The sequence below is a fragment of the Rhipicephalus microplus genome, chromosome 8 (assembly GCF_043290135.1).
Source record: "Rhipicephalus microplus isolate Deutch F79 chromosome 8, USDA_Rmic, whole genome shotgun sequence".
Classification (NCBI taxonomy): Eukaryota; Metazoa; Arthropoda; class Arachnida; order Ixodida; family Ixodidae; genus Rhipicephalus; species Rhipicephalus microplus.
Window position 1 is genome coordinate 133,594,206 of NC_134707.1, and position 27,296 is coordinate 133,621,501.

Below are 27,296 nucleotides of genomic sequence, written 5' to 3' on the forward strand. Positions count from 1 at the left end.
CTCCCATGGTAACTGACCTTGCACCACACACTTTCGTGGTCGTTAATTTCTTCTTACCGGGAACCTAAAGTTCTTTTTATTAGCTATAGCGACCCCGCCACCACGTGTTGTTCAATCTTCGCGGAATACTTTGTATGAACAGGGAACAGCCTCAGAATCGACTATGTCATCTTGAAAATTTGTTTCAGTAATCACTAAAATATGTGGATTAGGGTTTAGTAATAGGGTTTCGAGTAGAGTTAGCTTGTTTAAAAAACTACGGGCATTAAGTGAAACAACTCGCAAGATTTTGGTACAAGGTCGGTGCTAGGCCTTCTTATCCCCTCTACGCCAGCTGTATTGATGACGTTGGTGTACCGCGTGCTCATGGGGAATTAATACGCGGATGAATGTATACTGGCTACGTTCCGTAGTTCATCTGTTGGCAACTCGAGGTTCGAAGCATGAATAACGTTTTTCGCCCCATTGTGTTGTGATCAGACGCTAAACTTTGTATATAGGTTTTTGTTTTACACCATTGAGTGTCCATGATTTTCATTCCGTACATGTACGTTAGACAGCTCTTCTGAGGTGATTACTTCAGCAACTCCAGCCATAAACAATATAATGCACTTAGTAACAATGACGTCTCAACGCCTGAAGTTCGCCACCTTCATAATAATACTGTAATTTTTGGTTAATGAATCTTCGCGGCGAGTGGCCAAAATTGTGTTTTGAGAGGACACTTGTGGCTCTAAAACACTTCTTAGCGAAGTAGATATACAAAAAAACTGGAGCCATGGGTTTAAGGATTTATATCGGTGCTCATATGGTAAAAAAAGAACTAATGAATATTTTACGAAAGTGGCAAGTTTTGCATGGCATTGGTGGATAGGACGAGGTGATCTATTGTGGGCTAGTTTTGAATCAAGTAAGCCCCACCGCGGTGATTTAGTGGCTGAGGTACTCGGCTGCTGACCCGAAGATCGCGGGATCGAATCCCAGCTGCGGCGGCTGCATTTCTGATGTAGGCGGAAATGTTGTAGGCCCGTGTGCTCAGATTTGGGTGCACGCTAAAGAACCCTAGGTGGTGGAAATTTCTGGAGCCCTCCACGACGGCGTCTCTCATAATCATATGGTGGCTTCGGAACGTTAAACACCACAAATCTAATCAATTGTATCAAGTAAGTGAACGAGAAATTCAATCTTTATTTCTAGGGTCAACGACCATTTCTTGACGGATTCACTGGGCGGCCACATTTTCACCGGGCGTCGCAATGAAAGACACGCACGCACGCATCAAAAGACACGCGGAGAGTGCAGCCAACGCAACGTTCTCGCGCAGCTGTTTTTCCTTTGCGAGCAGCTGTGTCTCTGGGGCGCTTCCGTGGCCGCACTATTTGCGTGCATTGCCGGCTGGATTCCGAGCAATCGTGAGAGCGCTGCGTTGGCCTCCGCGCAGGAGTGAAGTTCCGTGTTCGAAATTAGCTACCTAGCAGAAAAACGCTCGTGCTTGCGTACAGAAGACATCGCAGCAATGTCTGTGGTCCTTCTTGAACATATCATCGCATGCAAACGTACAGCGAAAGCAAGAAAACCGAATGCAAACACTAGACGCGGAGTGACACCTGCCTTGAATGAAGCCTTGGGTCACGTTGTTTTGTGAAATCCAGCGTCTGCTGCACGCAAATAAAGAAATTTATTCAGAGCAGACGAGGATACCTCTTCCTAACCACTCTCACCACGCCAGCTGCGGCCGAACTTAGCACTCCTTACGGGAAACCGCGAAGACATGATCCAGGCCAAAACATGTCTGTGAGCGACCCACTACTGAAGCAGCTCAAAGGTAAGTATACGCATAGGGCATCGCTGTCTTGCGCCAAGAGCCTGCGCTCTGCGCTAACTAGCATTCACTTGTTACGCGTTTTAAGGAGACGACATATTCCCCATGAAAGCAGTCCCGATCTCTGGCACTTTCTGACGAGCTCTAAACGTATATCACTTGGCCTGCGCTGAATATTGTCGATGGAACGTTCTATCTTATATAGAATAAACGTAGATTACTCTGGCTACATTTTCTTTGTAGGCTAAGGAAAAGGAGGTGTTCGAAGTGACTTTGTATAATTGCGCTACCTTCTTCAAGAAATATTCACTTCGGACCCGTTATGGCGCAGAAGTCATTTGAATGTGAATCTGAACGATACTATGCCGAGTTCAAACACCCACAGTAGACGGCCGTAGTGCAAGAAGAAAGAGTTAATGTATCAACGGACTTTCGTTCGCGCCTCTTTTTCATTATCTTAGATATGAACAATAAATATGGTATTAGGTGTACAGCTTTCGTTTGAAATGTGTGCCTGCTCGGTAGTTTAGCATAATATAATGGCTGTTATTTTCAAGTGAGCACTATGAAAAATAACATGAAGAAATGATGATAATAATATTTAAAACTGACAGCGCCGTTTTTCATCAATTGACCACGCCGGCTGGCAGTTTTTTGATAGAATTATGACTAAGGAGGCTGTTTCATTTAGTGGAATTTATTAAGGTAGATAGAATGATTTTTTTAACGCAACACATCAGTTTATGAATCTGCTAGTTTCCCATTTATATAGGAGTGAATGTTTTAGTACTTTTGACTTTACTAATTTGCCTCTGCTCGTCTTCGTGTAGACGTAAGGTCAGGTAAACGGGGGTACAGTGTCACGAAAGGGCAAATCGTGGTTTTTATTCGAATATTCTCTGCACCTCGGAAAAGGGCCTCGGAAAGACATGGGGAAAAAACGTAGCAGACGTTTCGCTTCTATCTCTATACTGGGAACATGAAACAAGAGGGGAAGACAGCGACAAGCAGGCTACGAATTTTATGGGACATCGATTTTATATGACATTTTTTAAGCTCTTATTCACCGGGAACTACTACGTGTTTCTGTTTTATCACATCATTTTTTATGTTTTAGATATTCTAAGGTTTTTAAATTGTTTTTAGACAAGACGTTCCCTGTGTCCCACCATGAAACCATGTACTTCCCTTTCAATGCCTTTAAGACGATTGTTAAAAGGCTAATCTTCATTCATAAGCTTCCAACCGACTATGCTTAGCAGTTTTTAGACATTATCTTCGCCCTCAAAAGCAACCTTGTGGGTGGCGCTAACACGCCTCGCAGCAAAAAAAAAAAAAGACTTTTTTTTTTCATCTGATTCCGCGCATTCCAAGACTGTAAAACGTAGGATCGCCCTGCGTTGCCTTCAATTCACGCTGCGCAGATCGTGTCGCCACATTATGTGGACCAGCCTAGATAATCAAATTGGTAGACTCAAAAAAGCTGAATTTCTTCGGCAATCTTTCATGCTGTTGCCATGTGCTACAGAAGCTCAATACAAGCACTCAGAAAGAGCACTCGAGAGAAAGGGAGCACGCTAAATCACAGGTTGTCCTTTGTTTGCACTAGCTGAGCCATAAACTTAATGCGGTGGCCTCTAGGTTTGCGATTCTTATTGTGTTTAGCACCCCGAATAATCTGGCATACTTGCGCACATGAAATTCTCGTGCTAAGCAGCAAGGGTTTTCAAAAAGGGCACGTGGAACTCGTGAGACGGTGTGCCGAAGTTGTTCATGGAGTCCCCTCCAAATGTGGCAGCTCCTAATTATGACAAACGGGGTGGTGTATTAACGACCACCTCCAGGAGCATGCCAATAGTAATGGTAAGAGTGATGGTTTGCATCGTTCTGTGCACGTCAGGTCCTGCGTGACACGTTTTGCGCAAGCTAGGAATATTGGCAAAAGCAGACACAAAACAGCAAGGCAACAGCTGTTTCGTAAGTGAGGCCCCAATATCGCTCTACGTTGCAGAAATGTCCTTTTTGATCGATAAGCTGCGTTAGCACGTGAAGTACCTCGGCGCATCGGCGCAGCTGTGTTCGGTTAACGTATTTAAACGACGATCTACAGCCAATAAAACAGTTAGTAGTTTGCGCTCGACCTGTTTAAGTGGTTCTTCTTTGTGGCGTATTTGCTTTATTTGCGCAATTTTTTTCCTGTGATGCAAGAGGCGTATTATTTTAAAGGTAATTGGTCGGCTTGTGTCAATGGCATGTCTATAGTACTCTAGCAATCTGAGTTCTCTTGTAATAATGAACTGCTCACGTGATCACATATCAGTGGTAAATCTTTCACTCCAGTGCACAGTGGTTGACGTTCACCTAATTTTCAGCCTGCATCTGCAATAAAGCGCTGGTAGTTTGGCGCCCGTCGTTCTCGTTTCTCCCCTCTTATGTTTTCATGTTCTTAGTACAGCGCCAGTCATGAAATGTTCAGAAAAGAAAGGCAGCAACTGCCCTAAAAACGTTTTTCTATAGGAGGCATCAGAGACTAAATTAGTGACTGATTGATTGATTGATTGATTGGCTGTTAAGCTCATTAACGGACTTTCCATCGGTTCAGTGCAGTTTGATTAATGGTTTGATATGAGAACGCACTTTATTACACGTACCACGTGCTTCCATCTCTTCATAGTTGCTTTAGAAATTGGCAATGCGCAGGAGCCTTTATTTTTCTAGCAGAAGCCAAAGTTTTCGATCTAAAATGTCTCACAGGAGCATTCACGGGCGCTAACTTTGCGACACTCCGCTGTGCTCCTCGTAAGATTTAACGAAAAACGCCAATAAATTGAACCATTTTTACAGACTTCCAGTTAACAATGCAGTGTTTTTTATTAAGCCTAGAAGGGTGGCCACACGACCAGTTCAGTAAACTGAAAGACAGTGTCTCTTGAGGATTGATTGACATGCAGTGTCGGCGATTGAGCGCAAATATTAGGGACAAGGCGTAGACTACAGAAATAAACGCGGCAGACACCACACTTGAAACTACTTTAATTGAGAACAAACATTTTGCATTTATAAACACTAGCACTATACGAATTATGATGTGCAATAACAATATAAATAGTTTTATGATCGGCCCTTGTGGCTTCGCGCCACTTCGACACAACGAATGATTTCAGGAAACACTGCCCTGCTTTATTCCGGTTCAACAATCCCCGAGGTTCACCTGAAGCAGAGACAACACGGCAGCAATGTTATGAACCCTTCGGCTATCAGAGCACCTTGTCAAACCTTTTCTACACAGTCGACCGACTTTGATGGTCCTATGGTTCAGGAGGAGCTGTTTGTGGTTCAGGTTGCTTGAACAGGCTACGCTGCTTTGTTCAACGTGCTACGAGGCGTACCATACGATTAGCCGAGCGCTTGGGATCTGTGTGCAGGCACGTTTGCCACGCTCTGTGCTGGCCAGCCGGCGTCATTGCCCAATCGGTGGCTAGCTTTCAGATGCGCAAGTGTCACGACCGAAAACAGAAAAAAAAACACCCATGACTGCACGGCAGACGCACACGCATGACACTACCAACAGGCAATTGTACTATGCTGGGCAGCGCAGGCTAGTGGCCAAGAAATGTTTATGGAGGGAGGGGCACTGGTGGAAGTAGATTAAAACACTTGTTTTTTTTACTTTTCCGTGGTAAGACACTTCCTTTTATTCAAATTCAGTGAATGGAGGGGAGCCAGGGCACCTTCTTTAGCTATGGTTCCATATTGTGTCTTGTGTTGAGGTCTCCCTCGCCGTCAGAGAAACGGGGCGTGTCTCGGCGTTCTTACCTTGGCTAGGCGATTTTTATAAGCCGCTTTCCCGAAGGGGAGGAGGGTAGCCCAAAACAGTGCATTTTCGTCCCTCTCTCCTTCCACCGGCCATTGGTCTAGCGCAGCTGAAGTGTGGCGATTGCCGTGTTTCACCTGCAGGGCGTGTGAGGTGCTGACGTGTTTTCCTATCTTGTTTAATGCGCTGAAGCAGTCCTGCTTCCGAAAATTGAAATATCGTAGGAGAGCAGCTCAAGAGGCTACGACGGCTCTCTGTTTGACTGCGACAACAGCGTTTCAAAGCTTGAAAGGCTGGCAGCCGATACATGCAAGGTGTGCCTTTCTTTTAAATGAATTTACTTGGGTCACAGGTCTTCTTCTTCGACGAATATTTTATTATATCCTGTGTCTGTCCTTGTGGCCGTTTTTTCATTCGGCAGTTGGCGATTCTGGTCGGCTGCTGGTACACTTCATGGTCTGCAGCAAAAAGAAAGCAATGTCAAAGTATGCAGAAAGTGTTTTGCTCTGAATTTCCCTGTTTTAACTTCAACATCCACGATTTCAAAGCAACAATGCATGAGTTACAATGCTTGCGGCTACCGAAATCTGAGTTCATGCAATATCAATATTACTAAATGAGCACTTTCCAAACTGCATGGCCGAAAGGCCCGCAAAACATGTGTGTTCTCTGGTTCAGGAACGTACATCTATATTTTTCGACATTACGCCATTTCTCAACTTATCAATTTTGTGATAATTACTGGGGAAGTTTTATGACAAGCGTACTTTCTTTTTTTTTTGCAACTTGCGGGACGTGAATATTCAGCCTCCAATCATTAAATCCAGGCCATTGTCTGAACACGTGCGAACGACGTGATGCTTCTTATAAATAAAAATGACAACAATGTTACCAAAGACGTCTGCACATTCGGCGTATCACTAGTGAAAGCTACTCGCACCGAAGTGAACTTACGCCATGCCGTTATTTCAGATGTGCAAGACCTTTACTTTCATCTCCTTCTTGTCTTGCTTCTACGTGGAAATTCGAGCTCATCTTATGGTACATCAGTTTATTATCACGCGCAACTGGCGTAGCTCTGTGGTAAAATGCTTCATTGCCATGCAGAATGATTGGATTAAAATCCAGCTGCGACCCTGACATTTATTCTTTGCATTCATTGGCTGGATGCGACCGGTGTCGGTTATTTCTTAAAACTCGCGCGTTGAAATCGCGCATGTGTGTTCTTGTTGTTCTTTGGTAGATAGTGAGTGTCAATCACCTGCGGCACATGCCCACATACTAGTGCCCCATACTTGCTTGTGAGTATGTGCCACTGTCTTGACGAACTACGCAACGGGAGTTTGACATTATTTATGTCTTAACCAGCGCGTCATATTCGTGAAAGGGCTTTACGTTTTTACGCGAATTTTGGTTCATGCCGATTTAAGGAGGTGACCGCAAACGTAAGCTACTAGATAAATAGACAGATACGCTCGAAGTCACCGAGAATCGCTAAGAAATGTTTCGCGATTAGAAGACGAACATTTCTTCTAAAGAAATTTAGAATAGAAGCTTTGAGTCATACCTGCGGTGAGCGTCTTTCAAATCGTGTTTCCGGGCGTATGCATCTGCGGTTGACCAAAATATCATGAACCAAAGGCACTTTGAATCTATCTATCTATCTATCTATCTATCTATCTATCTATCTATCTATCTATCTATCTATCTATCTATCTATCTATCTATCTATCTATCTATCTATCCACGTGTCTTCGTGCCCTCCTAGCTATACCACTGTTCCTAAAAATATTTCACTGTTTTGACAGATGGCTATGGGTGTGATTGTGTGATGAACATATATCACAAGCCATAACATGACTTACAGAAATAAAAAGATGAAGAGGTGAAACCTTCGTGGTCGTTTCATTAAAATTATGTACACTAACGATGTAAGTGACCACAATTTTCTACAACTCGCCATCCACATACCAGAACTAAGTATAGGTTCCATGGCTACGAAGTTCATTCGTAACAACAATAAAGCTGACTACAGAGGCATGAACAAGGAATTAGCGCTCTTCTTCCATCAGTCTTTCTACAATCTTCATACAATCTTTCTCTCAGCTGTCTGTGGCAGAAAATTGGCTTGCATTTAGGAACAAAATGCCAGATTTAGTGGACAGGCGTGTGCCTGTTATCTCTATTGCTCACGATAACATAATTCCCTGGTTCAGTTCATCACTACGCAAACTGCGACATAAAAAGAAGTGGTTCTACACTACAGCCAAACATTTATCTAGCTCGACTTTCTGGGAAAGGAACAAGACATGTCTGAAATAATATTCATCATCTATTAGTTCCATTAAAATCAAGTACTATTGACATGACCTACCCTCCCTCTTACACTCAAACCCACGGAAGTTCTGGCAAACCATATTTCCTAGAAATTAATCGCGACAAATTTGTCTTTTCAATGATGACAACACACCACTAACGGAAGAACAGTGCTCACACGAGTTCAACAAATTCTTCTTCTCGGTATTCACTAAAGAAGATCGGTATTTACTAAAACAGATCACCTATACTTGCCCTACGTTCCCGATTTAGGTCACCCTTAAATGACACCAATAAAGGTCACTGAGAATAGAGTTGCGTGTTTCATAAATAACCCTAATGTATCAACATCGGCGGGTGTAGATAATTTAAACGCTAAGACATTTCAAAATACCCTACCACTTTCGAGTGAAATAATGTGCAGAATATTTAATAAATCATTGTCGACTGGACAACTACCTAAAGACTGGAAGGTTGCCAGGGTCATTCCGGTATTCAAAGCTGGAAAGAAAAATCAGCAAGACAACTACAGCCCCATTTCCGTAACTTGCATTTATTGTAAAATGCTAGAGCACATAATTGCATCGCACATCTACCGCCACTTGGAGACTAAGTATTTATTTTTCATAAATCAACGTGAATTTCGTAAAAGTATGTCGTGAGATACGCAATTGCTTGAACTTATTACTGACTTGCACTTTAACATGGCCAACAATCTACAAACCGTTAGTATTTTTTTTTACTTTTCCAAAGTTTTTGACCGGGCGGCTCATTGTGGAATGTTTTCCAAATTAAATTCTGTCGGACTGGGCTCCGCTAGCATATCTTGTATTAAAAATTTCTTATGATCTCGCCAACAATTCATCGTAATTATATCTGTGTTTCTCCCCTAGCTGATGTAACATTCGGAGTCCCTCAAGGTAGCGTTCTAGGCCCTTTACTCTTCATTATTTACAATAATGACCTGCCCAATCATATTTCCTCAACTATTAGATTATTCGCCGCTGACTGTATTTTTATAAAAAAATCATTTTTAACCAAATTTCTTCACCGTGTGATCATGTGGCTTTACATGATGCACTTATCGCTATTGATAACTGGTGTCAGAACGGGGGCATGCAGTTAAACACTAACAAAACTGTGCTTCTGCGCATCACCAGGAAGCTAAGCCCTAGTCAATTCCACTATACTTTAAGAGGCACTAACATAAATAATGTAGACAAATATAAGTACTTGGGTGTCACACTCTCAATCAAATTAACTTGGTCGACCCACATAACTGACATTACCACTTCTGCATTACGTAAGCTATGGTTTCTAAAAAGAAAACTAGCATCTGCACCCTCGCGTACTAAAATTCTAGCCCATAATGGCTGTGTTCGTTCTAAGCTTGAGTATGCTTCTATTATCTGGGATCCGCATACCAAGAAAGATATTATGAATCTGGAACGTATTAAAAGAAAGGCTGTAAGGTTTATTTTTGGCAAATATCGTAGGTTTGATTCCCCGACCACCTTAATGCTATTTAACGACATTTCTACTTTAGAAGCATGGAGAAAGTTCAGTCGTCTTTCCTTTCTTTACAATTGTTTGTGTGGTATTGTAAAAATTGATCTCCCTGACTGTGTTAAACCGCTCTCAGTACGACGTACTCGTCATGGTCATGAACATGCTCTAAACCCAATTTTCGCCCGATCAAATGCTTTTAAATATAGTTTTTTTCCTAGAACTGTCGATGACTGGAATTGTTTGCCGTATGACATCTTTCATTCTAATAAGTTTCTTGGTGACCTTGAGCGTCACCTTCTTTCTTAACCTTTTGTTTCTTTTGTACTGTTGTCTGTTGTTTTCTACAATTACGTTTTGATGTATCCACTCCTGCTTGGGCCAGCACATTGGCCTGCAGTATTGTGAAATAAATAACATCTCCCGATGATCACCAGATTCCGCAAAATGACATTAACATTATTAATGCGTGGTGTCAAAAATGGCTCATGGTATTGAACTCTGGGAAATGTAAACTCATAGCTTTCACCCGCAAACAATAGAACTCTGATTTTTCCTACGTCATTAACAACTCTCTCATATCTCGTGTTCAGTCATTGAAGTATCTAGGGATAAACTTGACACACAATCTTTCATGGCGCCCCCACGTTACCACTCTCTGTGCTAAAGCATCACAAACGCTTGGATACACTCATCGTAACCTCCAAAACTCGCCACCTAACATTCGCAAGTTAGCGTACCTTACCTTCATTCGCCTGCAGTTAGAATTTGATTGATTGATATATGGGGTTTAACGCCCCAAAACCACCATATTTTAATGAGAGACGCCGTAGTGGAGGACTCCGGAAATTTCGACCACCTGCGGTTCTTTAACGTACACTCAAATCTAAGCACACGGGCCTACAACATTTCCGCCTCCATCGGAAATGCAGCCGCCGCAGCCAGGATTCCAACCCGCGACCTGCGGGTCAGCATCCGAGCACCTTAGCCACTAGACCACCGCGGCGGGGCAGCAGTTAGAATTCGCGTCGTCTAATTGGTCCCCTTATTAAGACACCTAATTACAAATTTGGAGCTTGTTCAAAACTGTGCCGCTAGTTTTATTACCGAAAATTACGAACGAAAATTCAGTATTACTAAAATAAAATTGTACTTTCACTGCACCCTATTCAGGTTCGCCGGTGTGTGTCTTTTTCATGCCTGCTGCATTGTTATGTTCGAAACACCAGGCCTAATTTTTTCCTTTGAAAACTCCCACTGGGCATGTCTAGGCGGCTTCGTAATCAGGACAGTTTCAAGCGCATATTCAGCAATACAAGGGCGTTTAATTGTTCTGCGCTGCCACACGCCATCCAGCTTTGGAACGACCTTCCTGGCGATATCGCTTCGACCACAAATCGCAAAGCCTTTCACTACCGCCTACTCGAACATTTAGTTCTTACGTAGTTATTTCTCATTTATTCTCCCTAGATGTGTTATGTTATGTTTTAAATTCTTTAACGCTGTATTATGTCACATTGCAATATTGTAAATGCCACGAAAATTTCTTTATTTTTCTACCACTGACTGTTCATATTTATTAAGTTTGTGTTCCGTGCACGCTCTTCCTTTGTTTAGTTTTTCTACTGGGGTGTTACTCTTGCTTTACTGGCAGTCCTTTACATCACAGTGCGCTTTCCAGACTGTATCGTTTTCATTTCATCTATTTCTATATTTATCACATGACATAATTTACCATGTATCGCCCCTTACACAGTGCTTCGATAAGGAGTCTGTAAGGTATTGTAAATAAGTAAATAAATAAATAAATAAATATAATTAAATGTGTTGAGACGGAGGGACCGAGGTGGATTAAGCGAGCACTATAATGAAAAATTGCTGTTCGTATTAAAATAATTCTGGGGACATGTTTTGCCGTGATTTGCCTGTCTTACGACACAAGTAGGTTAATGGCGGGCAAGTGCCCATTACTTTTGTGCGGCCTGACAGTGAGATGAGCTTCCCGGCAAAGCGTGATCGTTTCTTTTGTGCTTCGTGTGGGGAAATAGTTGTTCAAACGTGGAGACTTTTCCAAAAGGATATTTTCAGGTCTCAATTTAGCGATACTTTGTTGTTTCTTGTGACTTCGTGACTCAAATTACTATGCAAGAGACCTCGAGTCACTGGAGGCATGTACAGACGTTTTCATTTGTGCAAACAGCGGTAGGAACCGTCTTCATTCTGAGATGATTCTAGCGACGTCACGGCACGTAGCCCAGCCCAAAACTGGCCACCACCCTCTAGATCACGTGACAGCTGGCAAAGCGGCTGCAGAGCTGCTGCGTCACACAGTAGGTTGGGGAGCCTCCCGTCGCGCTGTGCTCTACCACTACTTTTACTACTATCGCTACTTCTGCTACTACTAATACTGTGACTACCATGATGACGACGAGGATGACGAAGACGGTGCTGGGCATTTCAGAATGTTTCGAAATAAGAAGAGTAGAACGAGAATATTGTACTTGAACATCCTAGAGCACGAAACGGGATCGTGTTATCTCCTATTACTGTTATTACCACACTACTGAGCTTGAAAGACTTCAACAACGTGCTTTGCTCACAAAGCAAACCGATAGTTAGAAAACTTGCGAAATCCTAAGACTTTTCTGACACAACAAGACAAACCAGGAGAAATCTTACATAGCTTGCGAAAAAGCAGCTGCAATCAGCCATCTTCACTGCTTTTTTTTAATACAGTTTACGATAGGCATTTGGTGCTCATACTGCAGGTTTCAGCGCTACTTAAACTAGCTATGCGATTCAAGGTTAGCCAAACAGAACAGTCAATTTGTTTACATAGTCCTGCATTACGTTCTGTAAATACAGGACTATGTTTACATAACGCTATATTTACTTGTTCAACTATATTTCCGCCCCTTCTCTCGATAATGTACAAATGCACCCTGAAGGTCTCACAAATAAAAAAAAAATTAATAAATAATAACACTGTCTCATTGCTGCATAAGGAAACACGAGCAGAGGTAGCTTACACTCCGTGAAGCAAGTCTCAGTGCTACACAGATTAACAAAGTGAGCACGAGAAGTGATAGAAAAGCATGAGACGCTTATCTCTTTCGGCCGTACAGCTGCAGTGTTGGCGTTATTTTCTATGATGTTTAAACGGTAAAATATCTCTTTTGCGGTGACAAAAAATTGCCAGTTTTCTCGCATCGACATCTTCTACTCCGATCGTATTGCTCCTTAACAGATTCGCACTTCTTCCGTACTGCCATCACGTTCACAAGAACTGGTACATAAAATTTATTTATTTTCATTCAACGTGCTCTCAAAATTATGAAGCAGCAGCATTACTTGACTGGGTTGCAAAAAAACACACCAATCAGATTTTCACGAAATCTGTTTCGGAAAGCGCGTGACTTCTTTCACCGGATATAAATGATGTTTGTGCCAAGAACGGTCGCAAATTCAAAAATGGTTTTCCTGCAGCAGCAAGGTCGTGGGCCCAGGGGTTCGCAGCCTCTTACCACTAACACCCGCTGGTAAGGCTCGATAGTCATCAGTATTCCACCGTTGACACATGGGTCTGGCAAGCCTTTTTGTCGGTCACTGAGCCCGTCGTCAGAACTATCGTCCAACTTGGCAGAAAGGAATAGCGTCCGTTTGAAATCACACATTTATTTGCATTGGAAAAATATTTGAAGAGACAAATTTGAGAAAAAAGTTTTCAATTTTTGTGCAAATTTTGTAGGAGTTTAAGCGTCTTCGTGTTGACAGACGCCGGGAAACAAAATCCTGGCGACTGCGAACTCAGACACACCTCTTTTTTTTCCTCCTTGCCCGTCACTATCAGCCGCCATCATTGGGCGAGACTTGCAAGACACGCCAGGCCCGCACGTGGTGCGTCCATGTGTTCGGTTCTACGTTCTAAAAAACGCGACTATCCTGGAGACTATTTGAGTCCTTTTTTCTGTGTGGGAAGAAACTGTGGAATAACTCGATTTGATTAGTGCTTCTTCTTACGGAAGGAATTGGTACAATCAAGAGAGCACTTAGGCATCGCCTATTCTCATAAATTACGTCTTTCACACAGTATTTCGGTCGACTTTTCGTGTTACTCAGGCCAACTGCAGCCTGGAAAATAATTGAACAATTTACTTGGGAGCTCTGCTTCGTGTTCGTAGTTTAAAGAATATGCCACCTGGACGAACTCAAAGAAAGAAAGAAGTCGTCACAAGAAGCTGCTGTCGACTCCGTTTGTTAACGGTACAAACATTCCTAAAATGTTACAGCTTGTCAGCCAGAGCATCTGAATATATTTTCATCAGTGACCCAGACTCGTTCTTTTTCGCTCTTCCACGTTTTCACACGTCCCAGATAATCTAAGCACAAAAAAACTACAAAGTATAAATATCAACATCAGAGAGATAATTGCGTCTATTAACTCGAACCATCGAGTTTCTCATGTAAGAATAGGATGAAATCTTCCCGCCAATTTTTAGAGAACAAGTTAGCAGATTTCCTGGTGCATACAATGACTTGTAACGTAATAGCTACAGATGCTTCCGTGAATGAGGAAAGGGCAGGCGTAGGAATAGTCTTCGAGTCACTTGATGGGTCATTGGCCGTGAAGCTACCAGATTTCCCTTCTGCTTTTGAAGTTGAGCTCATGAATGTCATCATGGCACTGAGAAAACTTCCAATGGATAAGAACAGGTCATTATTATTAACTGATTTGCTCTCGATATGCACTGATTTTACAGCTTCTCATTACTCCATTTTCAAAATCAGGTTTAACCGTATCACAGGAAACTGTTTTAAGCTTCAGTGCCTCAGGCTATTGCCACATGGATGCCTTTGATGCCGGGTGTAATTACTAATACTCAAAAAGTACTATTCTAATCTGGTGCTAGAATACTTCGTCATTTCAACAATGCAAAACCTAACTGAGTTCTTTAAAAATGTTCTCATCAGGTTTATGCGGAACTCTGCGATACAAGCTAAAAAGCATCATGCTTGCAGTTAAAATTTAATGTATTACGTATTATTGACATTTTATTTCTTTATTTTTCCAAATCGCTTACTATTTATAAAATAACATTTAAAAGCCTCAACGTCGCAATCTTGGCCAATACCCATTAATTGGGAACGTGTCATATATTGTAGGAAAACAGAAAAACAAAACAAAGCCGCTGTATTGAAAAGCTTGACCGGTTGGAAGCCTTCTTAGAATAACAGCAGTGGAGAACGCGTAAGAAAAGCAATAATAATAATAATAATAATAATAATAATAATAATAATAATAATAATAATAATAATAATAATAATAATAATAATAATAATAATAATAATAATAATTTCATTATTTTTATTATTATTATTATTAATATTATTATTATTATTATTATTATTATTATTATTATTATTATTATTATTATTATTATTATTATTATTATTATTATTATTATTATTATTATTATTATTATTATTATTATATGAAAAACCTATTACTCCCAGGTGCAAAAACAGGTACTGAAAAAATTATGATACACGCTTAGGAAACAGTCGTGACAATTGGTAACAGTTTTAACGCAGTGAAGTAGACGATGCAGAAATCTTAGACGATAAAAGAAAGCAGTCTTGTCTTACCGATTTTCTAATCTGGGCAGCCGAAAGCCCTGAAAGACTTCAAGATAATGAAACCATCAATATAAAATAAGTCGGCGTTTGGTCTTGTGCTTCCGCATTCGAAAAGCGGCACAAAATCCCATTAAACAACGTGAGACGAACGTAAAATCCAGACAGCGAATGCACGCAGATCCACGCATATTAGTAGAGACATATCACACGACAGACAAAACTATATCTTTCAATCAAACAAGACGAATTTCTTGTCCGTAAGGCGGACGTTTCAGCCCAGTGTGCACTGAAATGACAAGTGATTATCCACGGCTGTGGAACCGATGTAAGATTTGATCGCGAGCGCATTGTCTCCGTAAGCACTCGCAATCTAGACGACCTGTTGCTGACAAGTAAGGCCTAATTTTATGTGTCACCTTCTAGTTCTTCACTGTTAGACAAACACATTGATCTTCTCGTGTCGGCGCACTGAGATAAATTTCTGAAGCTTAATGGAAGAACTTCTGATAATACTCGAATCGTTACCTCTCTGATCACTTCCCTTAAGACCTGCTTGCCTTCCATCGACCAGAGCTTACCAAGCCTTAATTATTATTCGATTGACACACTAATACATTAAAATTCAGTTTTTCCCCACATGACTGAGCATTTTTTACGTGCATGCAGAAGTTAGTTTGTTAACAGTTTCCGACTTGGTAAATGTCACTTTATACTGATGTATATTTCCTTACTATGTTCCTTCTTTTCTACTCATTTTCTAATCTGTGATTTCTATGTATTTGTTACATGTGTGCCCACTTCTGCCATAACCTTCACGGGTGGCATTATATGTAAATAAAAATAAAAATGACATGATTGACATGACCGCATTTGATCGCAGTAAACTAACTGCAATCTCTTAGGGCAGAATACATAAGTGATTACACACTGACAGTCTGATGGAACAAGGCAGATTGATCGCAAAACTCAAAGTAATTGAGCCCTCGTTACTTGTTACGCACCAAATAATCCATCATATGTGTTTTCAATTGAGAAGTGACTTTTAAAGACAAACTGCGGAAAGTCGAACTTGGGTCTTTCTTTTGTTTCACGGTAACGCACACTGTAACGCAACCACGCCTCGAAACCTCGGTGACTCGTGGGCCATGATTTCACCCTGTAGCGGCAAGCCCCCGACTCATTGCCTCACGTTTACCTACATTGAAGTATTCGTAGACGGAGTTTTATAGCTGCTCATTCAAATGGTTTTCTAATTAATGATCCTCTTCAACAGGGTTAGGGAGTGATGTTCTTCAGTAGTCGTCACAACGTTGATTCCTTCAATAATTGATGGCGTAAGGCCTCGATCTGTTTCCCAACAGCTTGTGCTCAAAAAAAACGATGTCTACTCTTCAGACAATGCATTTCCAAGCACTGACTCTGTTTCCATGGTGCACGTTGTTCATCTTTGTGTGTGTGTGGGGGGGGGGGGAAGGCAATAGCTTTGTTGTTAAATGGTGGATTTTATCGAAAGATGTGCGTTTTACATGATAACCCTTGGTGGCAGCACCGTCATTGCTCAACTGTTGCGGCCGCCTTTCGGTGCTTTGAGTGGTCCCGAATCCGCACTCTCTCAATCACGTCCTGGATGAATGCTGTCAACAAAAAGTGATTACTTTCCCGGCTCTAATCTTCACTTGCGCATGAGTACTCCATGAAATTTCTGTATGCACGGGTTCTTACGAAAAAAATGTGTCTCAGGACAAGGGCCATGTGAAATTTTCACTCATCAGTGAAGAGAACACACTCTTAATACATATACAGCCAAGCCTACAGAATTCGTTACCAATGTGTCTAATCGGGCACATTTGCGCACTCAAAAAACATCAACAAGTGCAAAGAATAAAGCTCAGTAAGTTGAAAGAGGTGTCAAATGTAGTTGCTCAGAAATGAAATTTATAAGGCAAACTGGCTGGGCAAAAACAAAAATATTCTATATATGCAGTTACACTCACATTATATGGGTTCACTTATATCCCTTCTATAACGAGAAAGTTGGTTATATATCTGGGACATGCGACTCTTTTTGTTGAATTTAACATCCCATCCATGCCTTTTCTTTCGCAGCACACTTTACACAATTCGACAAGTGATCAAGCGCAACCAGTATGTGTCTTGCAAGTCGATGAAACATTGAACTTAATAGCTCTGCTATTCTGAAAATTAGATCTTACAGAGCACAAGTGTGAGTTTGTGAGTGATTTTAAATTTAATTCTTCAGATGTGGATGATGCGTTCGCAGTATCGTTGTGTAATGCCTGTATGTTGCTCTCTGCGGATACTCACTGATAATCGTTCGTGGCTTCTGTTCATATTTTCTGCATTGAAACAACTAACGAAAGGGCCCTTTTAACAAAAAAAAAACTCGCCAAGATTGTCTTGATGTTCTATACCAAGTTTCTTTGTGAAGAAATTTGACAAATTTGTGCGAACAAAACGCTGTAGTTTCTAGAGCAAATGTCCGAGGCTTCACGCACTTTGTCTTTTCTTGTTGGTGTTGTATCAGATGCAAAATAATGGTGACGCTTTGCATTTCCACTAATCGGTACGTTCATCACCAGGTTATTTATTTATTTATTTATTTATTTATTTATTTATTTATTTATTTACAAAATACTGCAGACCCATTTAAGGGCCCTGGCAGGAGGGGCAAATATCATAACATTGCACATAGGTGTAAAACAGCAAGAACAAAAAAATTACATCATATACAAAAGATACAACAACATAGGTCATGGTTAGATACGCTCAAGTGCCTCTACAGAGCTGGTTAACAATTGAGATAGGCAGCTCCAGTCGTTTGTGGTTCGAGGAAAGAACGAGTATTTGAAAATGTTTGTTCTGGCGAAATACTGTGTTAATGAATGAGTTTGTCGATGCCGGGTTTGTCTTGTCGCAAGCGGTTTCAGACACAAATCACGGTTTACTGACAGCTTGTTGTTATTTGAAAGAAAAAGAAGTTTGAGCCTGTGAGTTTTACGAAGTTTTTCAAGTGTGGTATACTGTTTTCTTTCATAAGGTTTGTGGGGGAATCAGTTCTTCGGTACTTGGAGTAAATAAAACGTACCGCTTTGCGTTGGATTAGTTCGAGAGCCTCAATGCTTCTTTTTGTGTATGGGTTCCAGACGATTGAGGCATATTCCAATGAGGGGCGTATAACAGACAAATAAGCTAGTTCTTTTATAGTAGAAGGAGCATGCTTTAGTTTGTGTCTCAAAAGACCAAGTTTACGGAAAGACGATGCGCAAATATTAGAGATGTGCTTATTCCAGCTGAGGTCGTTTGTTAGAGTGACACCAAGGTACTTATACTCAACAACCTCAGCTAGTGTCTGAATAACAGATTGATATGTAAATGGTAAAATATTTTTTGTTGGTTACTCGCATAAAGACGGTTTTGTCTGTGTTGAACCTCATCTCCCATTGCTCGCATGCAAAGATATTTTGGAGGTTAGTGTTTAGTAAGACCTGGTCGTTATAGGAAGTTATTTCATTGAACAACACACAATCATCAGCAAACTGTCTGATCTGAATCGGCGAATAAACAGTATCAACAATGTCATTATTATAAATTAAAAATAATAAAGGCCCAAGTACGCTCCCTTGGGGAACCCCAGAAGTTACATGGAGCGGGTCAGAGCAATTACCGGCAATGCTTACAAACTGAACGCGTTAAGACAAATAGGAAGAAATCCAGGAAATTATAAATTCTGGAAGGCCAATTGTTTTCAGTTTTTGAATAAGCTTATCATGAGGAACAAGATCGAATGCCTTCGTGAAATCCAAGAAGATGACATCAACTTGGCCTGCCTTATCTAAAATTTGTGAAAAACTGTGCACAACAGAAATTAACTAAGTTTCTGTGGAAAACCCTTTCCTGAAACCATGCTGAACATCTGAAAGTATGTTATTTTCATTAAGAAACGTTATATTAAATTTAGCTATGATATCTTCAAGCACTTTGCAAGACGAAGACGTTATAGAAATTATTAGACGATAGTTTGACACCAAATCTTTATCACCCTTTTTGTGCACTGGAGCATTGCGTCCCAATTTCCAGTCACGAGGCAAGCGGCCGGAATGGATGGAAGCGCGGAAAATGATTATAAGGAATTCCGATAGCATTATGGCATATCATCGTAAAAAAGTGTTGGGAATTTGGTCAGGACCGGTCGAAGTTTTAGTTTTCAAATTCAGGAGCAACGAAACAATACCGAGTAAAGATAAAATATATGGAACAGCGTCATTATTTCGAGAAAATTGGTCCAGTGGCTCGTTAGAGGCAGAAAAAACGTTATAGAAGTACAAATTGAAATGATTGGCAATAGTTTTCTTGTCGACAATAGTTTCTCCTTCATGTGTAATTTGTTAAACACACTTGGTCTTTTTGCTCAAAAAGTTCCAAAATTTTTGTGGGGCAGACGTAATAAACTTGGTAGACAGCTTGTGACAGCTCGTGACAAAGGCAAGGTTAGCTTTTCCGAACAACGAAGTTGGAAGTACTTTTTGTAATTCTGCTTTGTTGGCTTATGCTTACGAGTAACGAAAAAGACAGCACACAACTAAGAGAAAGAACACACCAACTCACGGTTGGACTACCACTCACGTCAAGTAACTGTAGTTTCCTTATATACGTTCACTGCCTTTTTTAGTTACCGAACATATTTAGTATAGCACACCTGGAAAAGGTCTACGAAGAACAATGTACTTTGTGCATTGCTATCTCAATGACACGTGTGATTTACTAACCACATGAACCTCTGACGATAAGCAGTGCGTTGAGCAAATGATTCAAGCACGCACCACATTTCTTGCAGACCACATATTCGACCTTCGTCGCCATTGTCTGGTGTTGAACATCGATGACACCAATGAACTACTCCTACCATTCTGCACAACTCTGGAGCTCATCTTCCGAAAAGGAATCAATGGTAAACTTATGTAAACTGGTTGTTCTCAACGGCCTGCACTAGCACGGCACCTATGGTCTTTGTGGGACACATGTAGTGGACCTTCTATGACAGATTGCGTTGTTTCTGATGTGCACTGCTCTCTCCCTGAATGGATCCTCTCTCTGTGCATGTGTGTTTGTGTGTGTGTGTTTGAGTGTGATTGAGAAGTTTCTAACAAACATGCTGGTATGTGCTATGTTCCTGTGAGGGAGTCCAAAAAGTAAGAATAACTTTATTTGGAGGCGGATAATACTATCGAGCGTCAATGTGTGGGTGCGTGGCGCTGTCTCTATTCGGCAGGTGAAATAATTCTATAAAAAATACGTATACTAAGAACACCTTCTTTTATTCTACTTTCATTTCCTTTACCGCAGGCTGCTAAAGTCAACACTATTGCTTCGTCAAGTTCCGTTCATTTGTAAATTGTTGCGATAATAGAACGTTATGTAGCATGAGATCACGTAACGAGTCCATGTGTTTAGGTAGCTGCGAAATATATTCACATAAAGTTACATTCGTAAATTAATTTATACAGTGATCCTGAATAGACCTTGACAAATGCACACAAATATCGTTTCATTTGACTCAACAATCACGTGGTACGGGATTCCAACACACGACAATCTTTCTTTATGTGTTGTTTGCCACCAGAACTGACCACAAGAGCAGCACGTCGCGCCACGAAGACCAATCAGCCGACAACTCAAACAACATCTAGACTTGACGTTCCTGATCAGTTGTGTTCAATATGGCAAGTCTAAATCAGCTAATGAGAACTTTATAAGTGAATCGATACTACATTGGTGTTTTTAAAAGGCTGGCGTCAAGTGGTTTTCCTTTCCATGGGCAAATATTTACGTTGTGAAAACATGCTGAATTGATTTTTCCATATCCAGGCCAAATGAGTTTTGCGCTGTTGAGCTATTCGTATTCGCACTGTGAATTGCTTACCTTCCGGTTATTGTCTTGTTCTCAAAAATAGCACGGAATTCAATCATCATCCACGCCCAAATATGCGTTTTTTCGCCTAAAGTTCATAGAACGACAATACCAGGAAGGCGCTGATCCCATGTTCGAACTCAATTGTAGGAAAAAGTACTCAAGTGTGACATTTTGCTTCGGAGAAATATGCGCGCATTTACTTCATAATAATAAAAATTGATAGGGTTTAATGCCCCAAAACCACGATGTGATTATGATACACGCCATATCGGAGTAGTTTGACGATTATGGTTACCTGAGGTCCTTTAACATGCAGCTAAATGTAAGCAAATGGTCCTTAAACAGTTTTGCCTTCATGGGAAGTGTGGCAGCTGCGGCCGAAATTTGATTCCCTGACCTGCGGTTCAGCAGCCGAGAACCTTAACCTCTTGATCACCAAGACGGGCGTGCGCGTTTCTTTCACAGCATCGTTTTGAAACGAACTGAAGATAATACTTCTCTTAAATGAGCCTTTCTTATCACGGGCTTTTTCAAAACTGGTTCAGCATATTTTGAGCGGGGGACTTTCAGAGCAATACAGCACCCTGCAAGAGTACCACTTTTGCACTCAAGCACTGACAACACGTCTTCAGACGCGTCTGAAAAAAGAAACATAGCCACAGGTTGCTTCACGTATTGTACCAAGAATATAATATACTTCAAGTGAAAGCAAGCACGTTCTTGTCTGATTACAAGAATTGAGCAAATGCCACTCGCAGGGAATGTGCACACGAAGATGCACCTGAAAAAGTGAATGCACAAGTGCGTGCCTTAAACCACTTAATGATGCAACACAAACAATAAAGCAGCCACCTAAAAAGCAAGAGGCTTCGATCGAAAGTACGAACAAAGAGCACTTTAAGGGAAACTTACACGGAACGACAAATTTAAAAAAAAAATGTTCCCTCATCCCCGAAAGTAATCGTGAGGAATGTGAATGCATTGTGTAGCATCCATAAAGTCGTTTCGCACGCGGAAGCCTAGCGTTAGAAAAATTATTTTTGTTTTTATTTCTTACACCGTGCCGCAAATAGCGCAGTTCGCCAAACGCGGTCTCTTGTTTTTGTTTTTTTTTCTTGTCGCGAGAAACGTGGTATGCGTTTCCAGCTCTAGTAGCTAGTATTTATAGTTAAAAATACTATGAAATAAACAAAACAAACAGCGTTTTCGGCTCGGGGTTGGCGTTTCACAGCGGGGTCTCGGGCACACCTATTCGGAATTTTTCGAGAGGCTCCCAGGCAGTGACCGTCGGAGAGTGTGGCTCGAGCGGACGGGAAAGTGAGGCGCTGGGAGGAGAGAGAGCCAACGGCGAGACACATAGTGGGGGCTCCGGTTGCTAGGGGCGCGTGCGCCCGCAGCTGTTGCTATGGGAGAGAGCAGTGCACGAATTCCGACGGACACCTGACCATGGTGTGAGAATATGCAGGTGCTGTCACTCTCCCAGCAATGCGTTGAAAGTGAAATCTCGCTCGTACAGATATTGTTTGGGCCGTTATCAGTTATCTCCGAGCTTCATCGGTGCCTTCTTAGATGGCGCTACGACGGGCGGAGTCAGCCTCGGTCTTGGCAACACGCTCGACAGAAACGTGCATGCTGCTGATTCTGGGTCTCTGTTTGGGCATGTGTGACCACGTTGTTTTGATGCCGGATTTTTTTCGCTGGCGTAGTTTTAATACTATTCTATTCAAATTCGATTTTTTGAAAAGTTCTCGAACTGGCTAGAATGTGTTTTGTACTAGATTGCCGTTCTAGCTTTGAACTTTGCAAAGCGTGTGCCTCTCTTCAAAGTGGCGTCTGACAGTTTACGTCTGATGGTGACCACTGACATAAATATCTGAATTCGTATCGCAACATCTAGTCACGAACAACTGCATTGATTTAGTGTGCTGTATATGAAATACTTGCGTGGTTGAAAGATTGATATATTTGGTAAAACAACTGCATTGTTGTTGTGTTCTTGATAAAGAATACATGCACGTTTGAAATATTTATTGATATCGCCTTCACTTTTAACAAGCGCAAGTGCGCTTCAACGCTTTCCTATTTATATGAAAGCAGTGATACACATGAAATGTTTTTCTGGTGCAGTAGTGATTCTGTTCACTTTACATGTAATAATTTTTGTTGGGGGTCTGAACAAAGCAAGGCTGCACCATAAATATCCGAAAATATTGAAAACAATATTTTTGTATGGCGTAAGTCAGGTGTCTTGCATTGCTACTACGTCGGGATTTACCTGATAAATAGGCAATACACAGTTCTCTCCTGACAGCTGCTATCATGGCTAATTTCCATCTTATCCAGTAATACTACTTGAATCGAGGTAGAAGGTTCCGATAAAGTAGGCGTTTGATCTCCCTGATGTTCCCGCTGCTGCGCTGAATTAGACATTTCTGCTGCTACTGATGTTATTGCGCAAGTTGTCAGTTTGGTCGTTGGTGCTGCAGCATTTTGAAGTAGCTGCGTCACTTGAGCGCTAAACACTTGGGAGACACACCCACAGTTCTGACTATATGATCCAGCGCCTTCGACATTGCGTTTTTAACTGTTGATTCAACAAGTTGCAAGCGTGCTGCCTCATTCAAATAATCTTACCTTGTATCAAGACCAGCATATGCGAAGATCCGACTCTTGACAACAGCAATGGCTTCTCGTCATGAACATTTTTGCCTATAAAGTGTTTTTCTAGCAGCTCAATTTCTTTTGACCTTGCCTTACAATTCGAGTAATCAGCCGGATGGTCTTCTCCACAGAGACAGTACTTTACTAGTGCACGTATTCAATGGAAGGGTTGTCATCACCACAAGCACGGCATCAGAGCTTGATTTGGAAACCGCTATGCTATGGCCAAAGTGCCATTAGTAACGGCACTGAAAAGGACAAGAACCCAAGCGCTCCACCCAAACTGAGTGGTCATATTTTCAACTCAAGTACACAAGAAATGCCGACAAAGGTGGCATACACTAATCCTGCGGGAACTTCCTCACCAATCACTACGCCATTACACCTGTATACGGCTTTGAAATCAGCATCCATCCGGCAGCTTCTTTAGAGTCTCGGTTGGTGACTATCAAGAGTAAACTCCTCCAACAATTCTCATTTTAGATCACAAATGAGGTGTCATGAACACACTCACAAGAACTGAAACCATGCCTTGCACTTTAGGAGGTCCACGACACATGAGAGATCTCATGGCCTACATGCCACACCACCTCTCCCAGGCTGACGAACGTCGCTTATCAACTGAAAGTGCGTTGTGATGGCCCAGAGCTTCACCTGGGCAGCTTTTCAGATGTTGAGCCTGATAAATCCTCACTCGAAGAAGGCACCAGTGGAACAGCGATGCTGCTAAAATCTGGCAGTTCTTATAAACTTATCATGAATCAGCGTCACTAAGCAAAACATTGTGTGAAAGGCTAGGTGAAGCAAATAAAGAAATCAATTAATTTTGAAAAATAAAATAATAAGGCTACTTTCCAAAAAGCTCATTGCTTTTTTTCAAAACTTTGGATGTTGCACACAGAGGTTCTACTTCGACATCACTCGAATTCGTTATCGCAGCCTTGCAGTGTACATGCTTCAGGAGAACTTCCGTTTGGCCCATTTCGTGCTTACTGTTCGACTTCTTGACTGCACGAGAAAGACAAGAGAGAATTACGACGACACGAGCAGTGCTGCCCATGTACTCGCACTTACCTTTGGTGTCGTCTTATTAGTGTGGTAAAGAGGACGAACTATTACAGAAGACAGTTGAAGAAGTGGAGTTTATTGCTAAATATTAAGCGACGCTACATTCTATCTTCATTGTCCATACACTATAAGCCTAATAAGCGAAGGTATATGTCTCCAAAAGCTAGTCTTCAATATTGGATGGCAGCATCATTGAACAACCGCCTGGGAAAGCCTGCACTGTGTGTAACCTGGAAACCCTGTGCTGTGGACGAGTAAAAACTAACAATATACAACTAAGAAGTTAGTTGACCATTCGGTTATTACGGTTATTAGAGCTTAAAATTCGGTTAATAGGTTCCTTTTTGACGCACACAGCTGCGGCTGGACTTTCCAAGCTGCTTGAACATTTTAGGAGGGAGAGGTACACTAGTTAATAATAATAATGAAGCAATTGATTGCTGGGTGGGGCCCTTTTGCTAAAAGCAACCTCTTAGGAACAGTCTCTAGGGTTCCATGTGGCATCAGAGCGTAGACGTTTGGAAACAGCTCGTGGTATTGTAAAAATGACCGCTGAAATCTTTTCATTTTGCCCTGTTAATTTGTCTTGTGGCCTCCGTGAAGATGCATCAAAGACCTGGAATTATTACATCCAGTTTAGTTCTGTTCCGTACACTGATAATACCGCACATTTTGTCGTTTTCACTCCGTCTACCTTGGGAATCATAAAAGGTACACACCACATAAGCCCATGAATATACACACAATTTGAAACGTACGCTTGTATGCAAGGAAATCAGAATTGAAAACAGGCACTCACTTTGCAATAACCCTGCATGATTCTGCAGGGTTATTGAAGTGTTGCAGTTATTGCATGATTGCAGTTAGTGCATGATTCTGCAGTAATAGTGTGGGCAGGTTTCGGGCGAAGTTGAACTTGGCCTTGCGTACTGCAATAGTATCCTTGTGTTGTCTTTTAACAGGAACTTGTACGAAATTCACACATAAATAGTACTAAAACTCAGACACTGCTTGAACTGCGAGTTCGACTTTATTCAGTAATGTTTCTTCTTTACAGTGCAAAAAAATACTCCCCTTGGTAGCCTGCGCCGAGACTACTGGAATGTGTTTTTCGCCATGCTGCGCTTGAAAAAGCAGGACAAGTAAGTGACGCAAAGTACGTTTTATTACATCCGATAGCTCGTAATACTATACATGGTTAAATGCGTAAATAAAATTTGCACAGGGTTGTGATCCCTCATTCCAGCTTGTGTTGCAAAGCAACTCCTTAATATCGAAATTTGCAGTTGCATCTATTTTTGGACATGCACATTACCTTCAGACACCTTTGTTGCTTTGACAGTCCGTATATTCGGCGGATCGAATCGAATTAGTCCTTATAGCTTCGAGCTACTAAGAAACGATCCCGGGTTCAATTCCTGGAGGTTAAAGTTGCATTTTTTTATTTCAGCGTTGATCGCAAAGCACTCGAGTACCATAGTTTGAAAAATATATATATATATTGCGTATATGTGTGTCGGACATAAGCACAAACATAAAGAATCGCGTGAAAACTTGAAAATAACTTGAAGAAGGGGAGACACCATATTTGTGGATTGCACGTTTCTTTGGAAGGGTTTGCAAAAGCTGAAAGTAACACGTAGTAACACATTACAAACAACAAGATTTCTACATTATCACTGAATATATTAATGCCACCTTATTTATGTGGACAATGTTGTTATTTTGGTTTGTGGGTTCAAAGTTCGGCAGGGACGTAGTAGTGTAGGCGACTTGGTCAAGTGGTTCGACAAAGCTCGGACGCACGTACTGCGAAATATCGTCTGCTCCACACACGTGCCACACAATCACCTGCAAAACAAACGCACTGGTAGCTGCAGCAGCCTCGATGCTTCCACGGTATGTACGTGGCAGAGGTCCAGCGATCACCTTAGCTATTAGCTAACGATGGACCTTGATCGGGATAATGGGCATTTGTGTGCCCTTTGGAAAGAAATTCAAATATATTCTGCACAGTTGCTCTCTCCAAACGTTCGTGTGGCGTGTCCTTTCATACAGAGGAAACCACGAGAGGCTTAAAAGGAACGTCGAAGTTCGATGCCACCACCCATTCAGGGGCCACAGAGCTTGCAATATAACAAGTGATTATTGGCAACTCGACGATATAGAACCATACTCAGTCGATCAAACTAGAAGCGTGGGCGACTGATACCCTTGTACATATCAAGTTGAAAAACGATGGAACTATGCCTCTCACGTGATGACGACAGATGACGGTCGGTCAGTGAGGGCGCCGTAACTAATACTAGGAGGAACAAACAAGTCCAGGACCTCGAAGGGCACACTAAATAGATGAAGCATGACAACATTATATTATCAGGCACGAAATGAGACGACCTCGTGAGTGCAAAGGGGGGGGGGGGGGTAAATTATTGGGTGGCACCTTCGTCACCCTCTTATTGTGCATGGCACAGTCCCAGTAGTGGTAGTACATGCCAGAGTCGCCGAAAATTGACTTACATAAAGATGCAATCAAATGC

The 27,296-nt window shown here is 41.6% G+C and overlaps 1 protein-coding gene across 3 annotated transcripts in view; it reads left to right on the forward strand.

Annotated features, from left to right (window-relative positions):
* The first annotated feature begins 1,668 nt into the window (after positions 1-1,668).
* LOC119164555 (uncharacterized) overlaps positions 1,669-27,296 on the forward strand; it is a 182,035-nt gene continuing 156,407 nt past the window's right edge. For 2 of the 3 annotated variants that reach the window (XM_037416769.2, XM_075872610.1), the window contains exons 1-3: positions 1,669-1,825; positions 19,951-20,064; positions 25,814-25,898. In XM_037416769.2, coding sequence (XP_037272666.2) covers positions 1,789-1,825; positions 19,951-20,064; positions 25,814-25,898 — 236 coding nt within the window. In that variant the 5' untranslated portion in view covers positions 1,669-1,788. Of the gene's footprint in view, positions 1,826-3,961; positions 4,049-19,950; positions 20,065-25,813; positions 25,899-27,296 lie in introns of those variants that run through there. The other variant, XM_075872609.1, reaches the window with a different exon arrangement.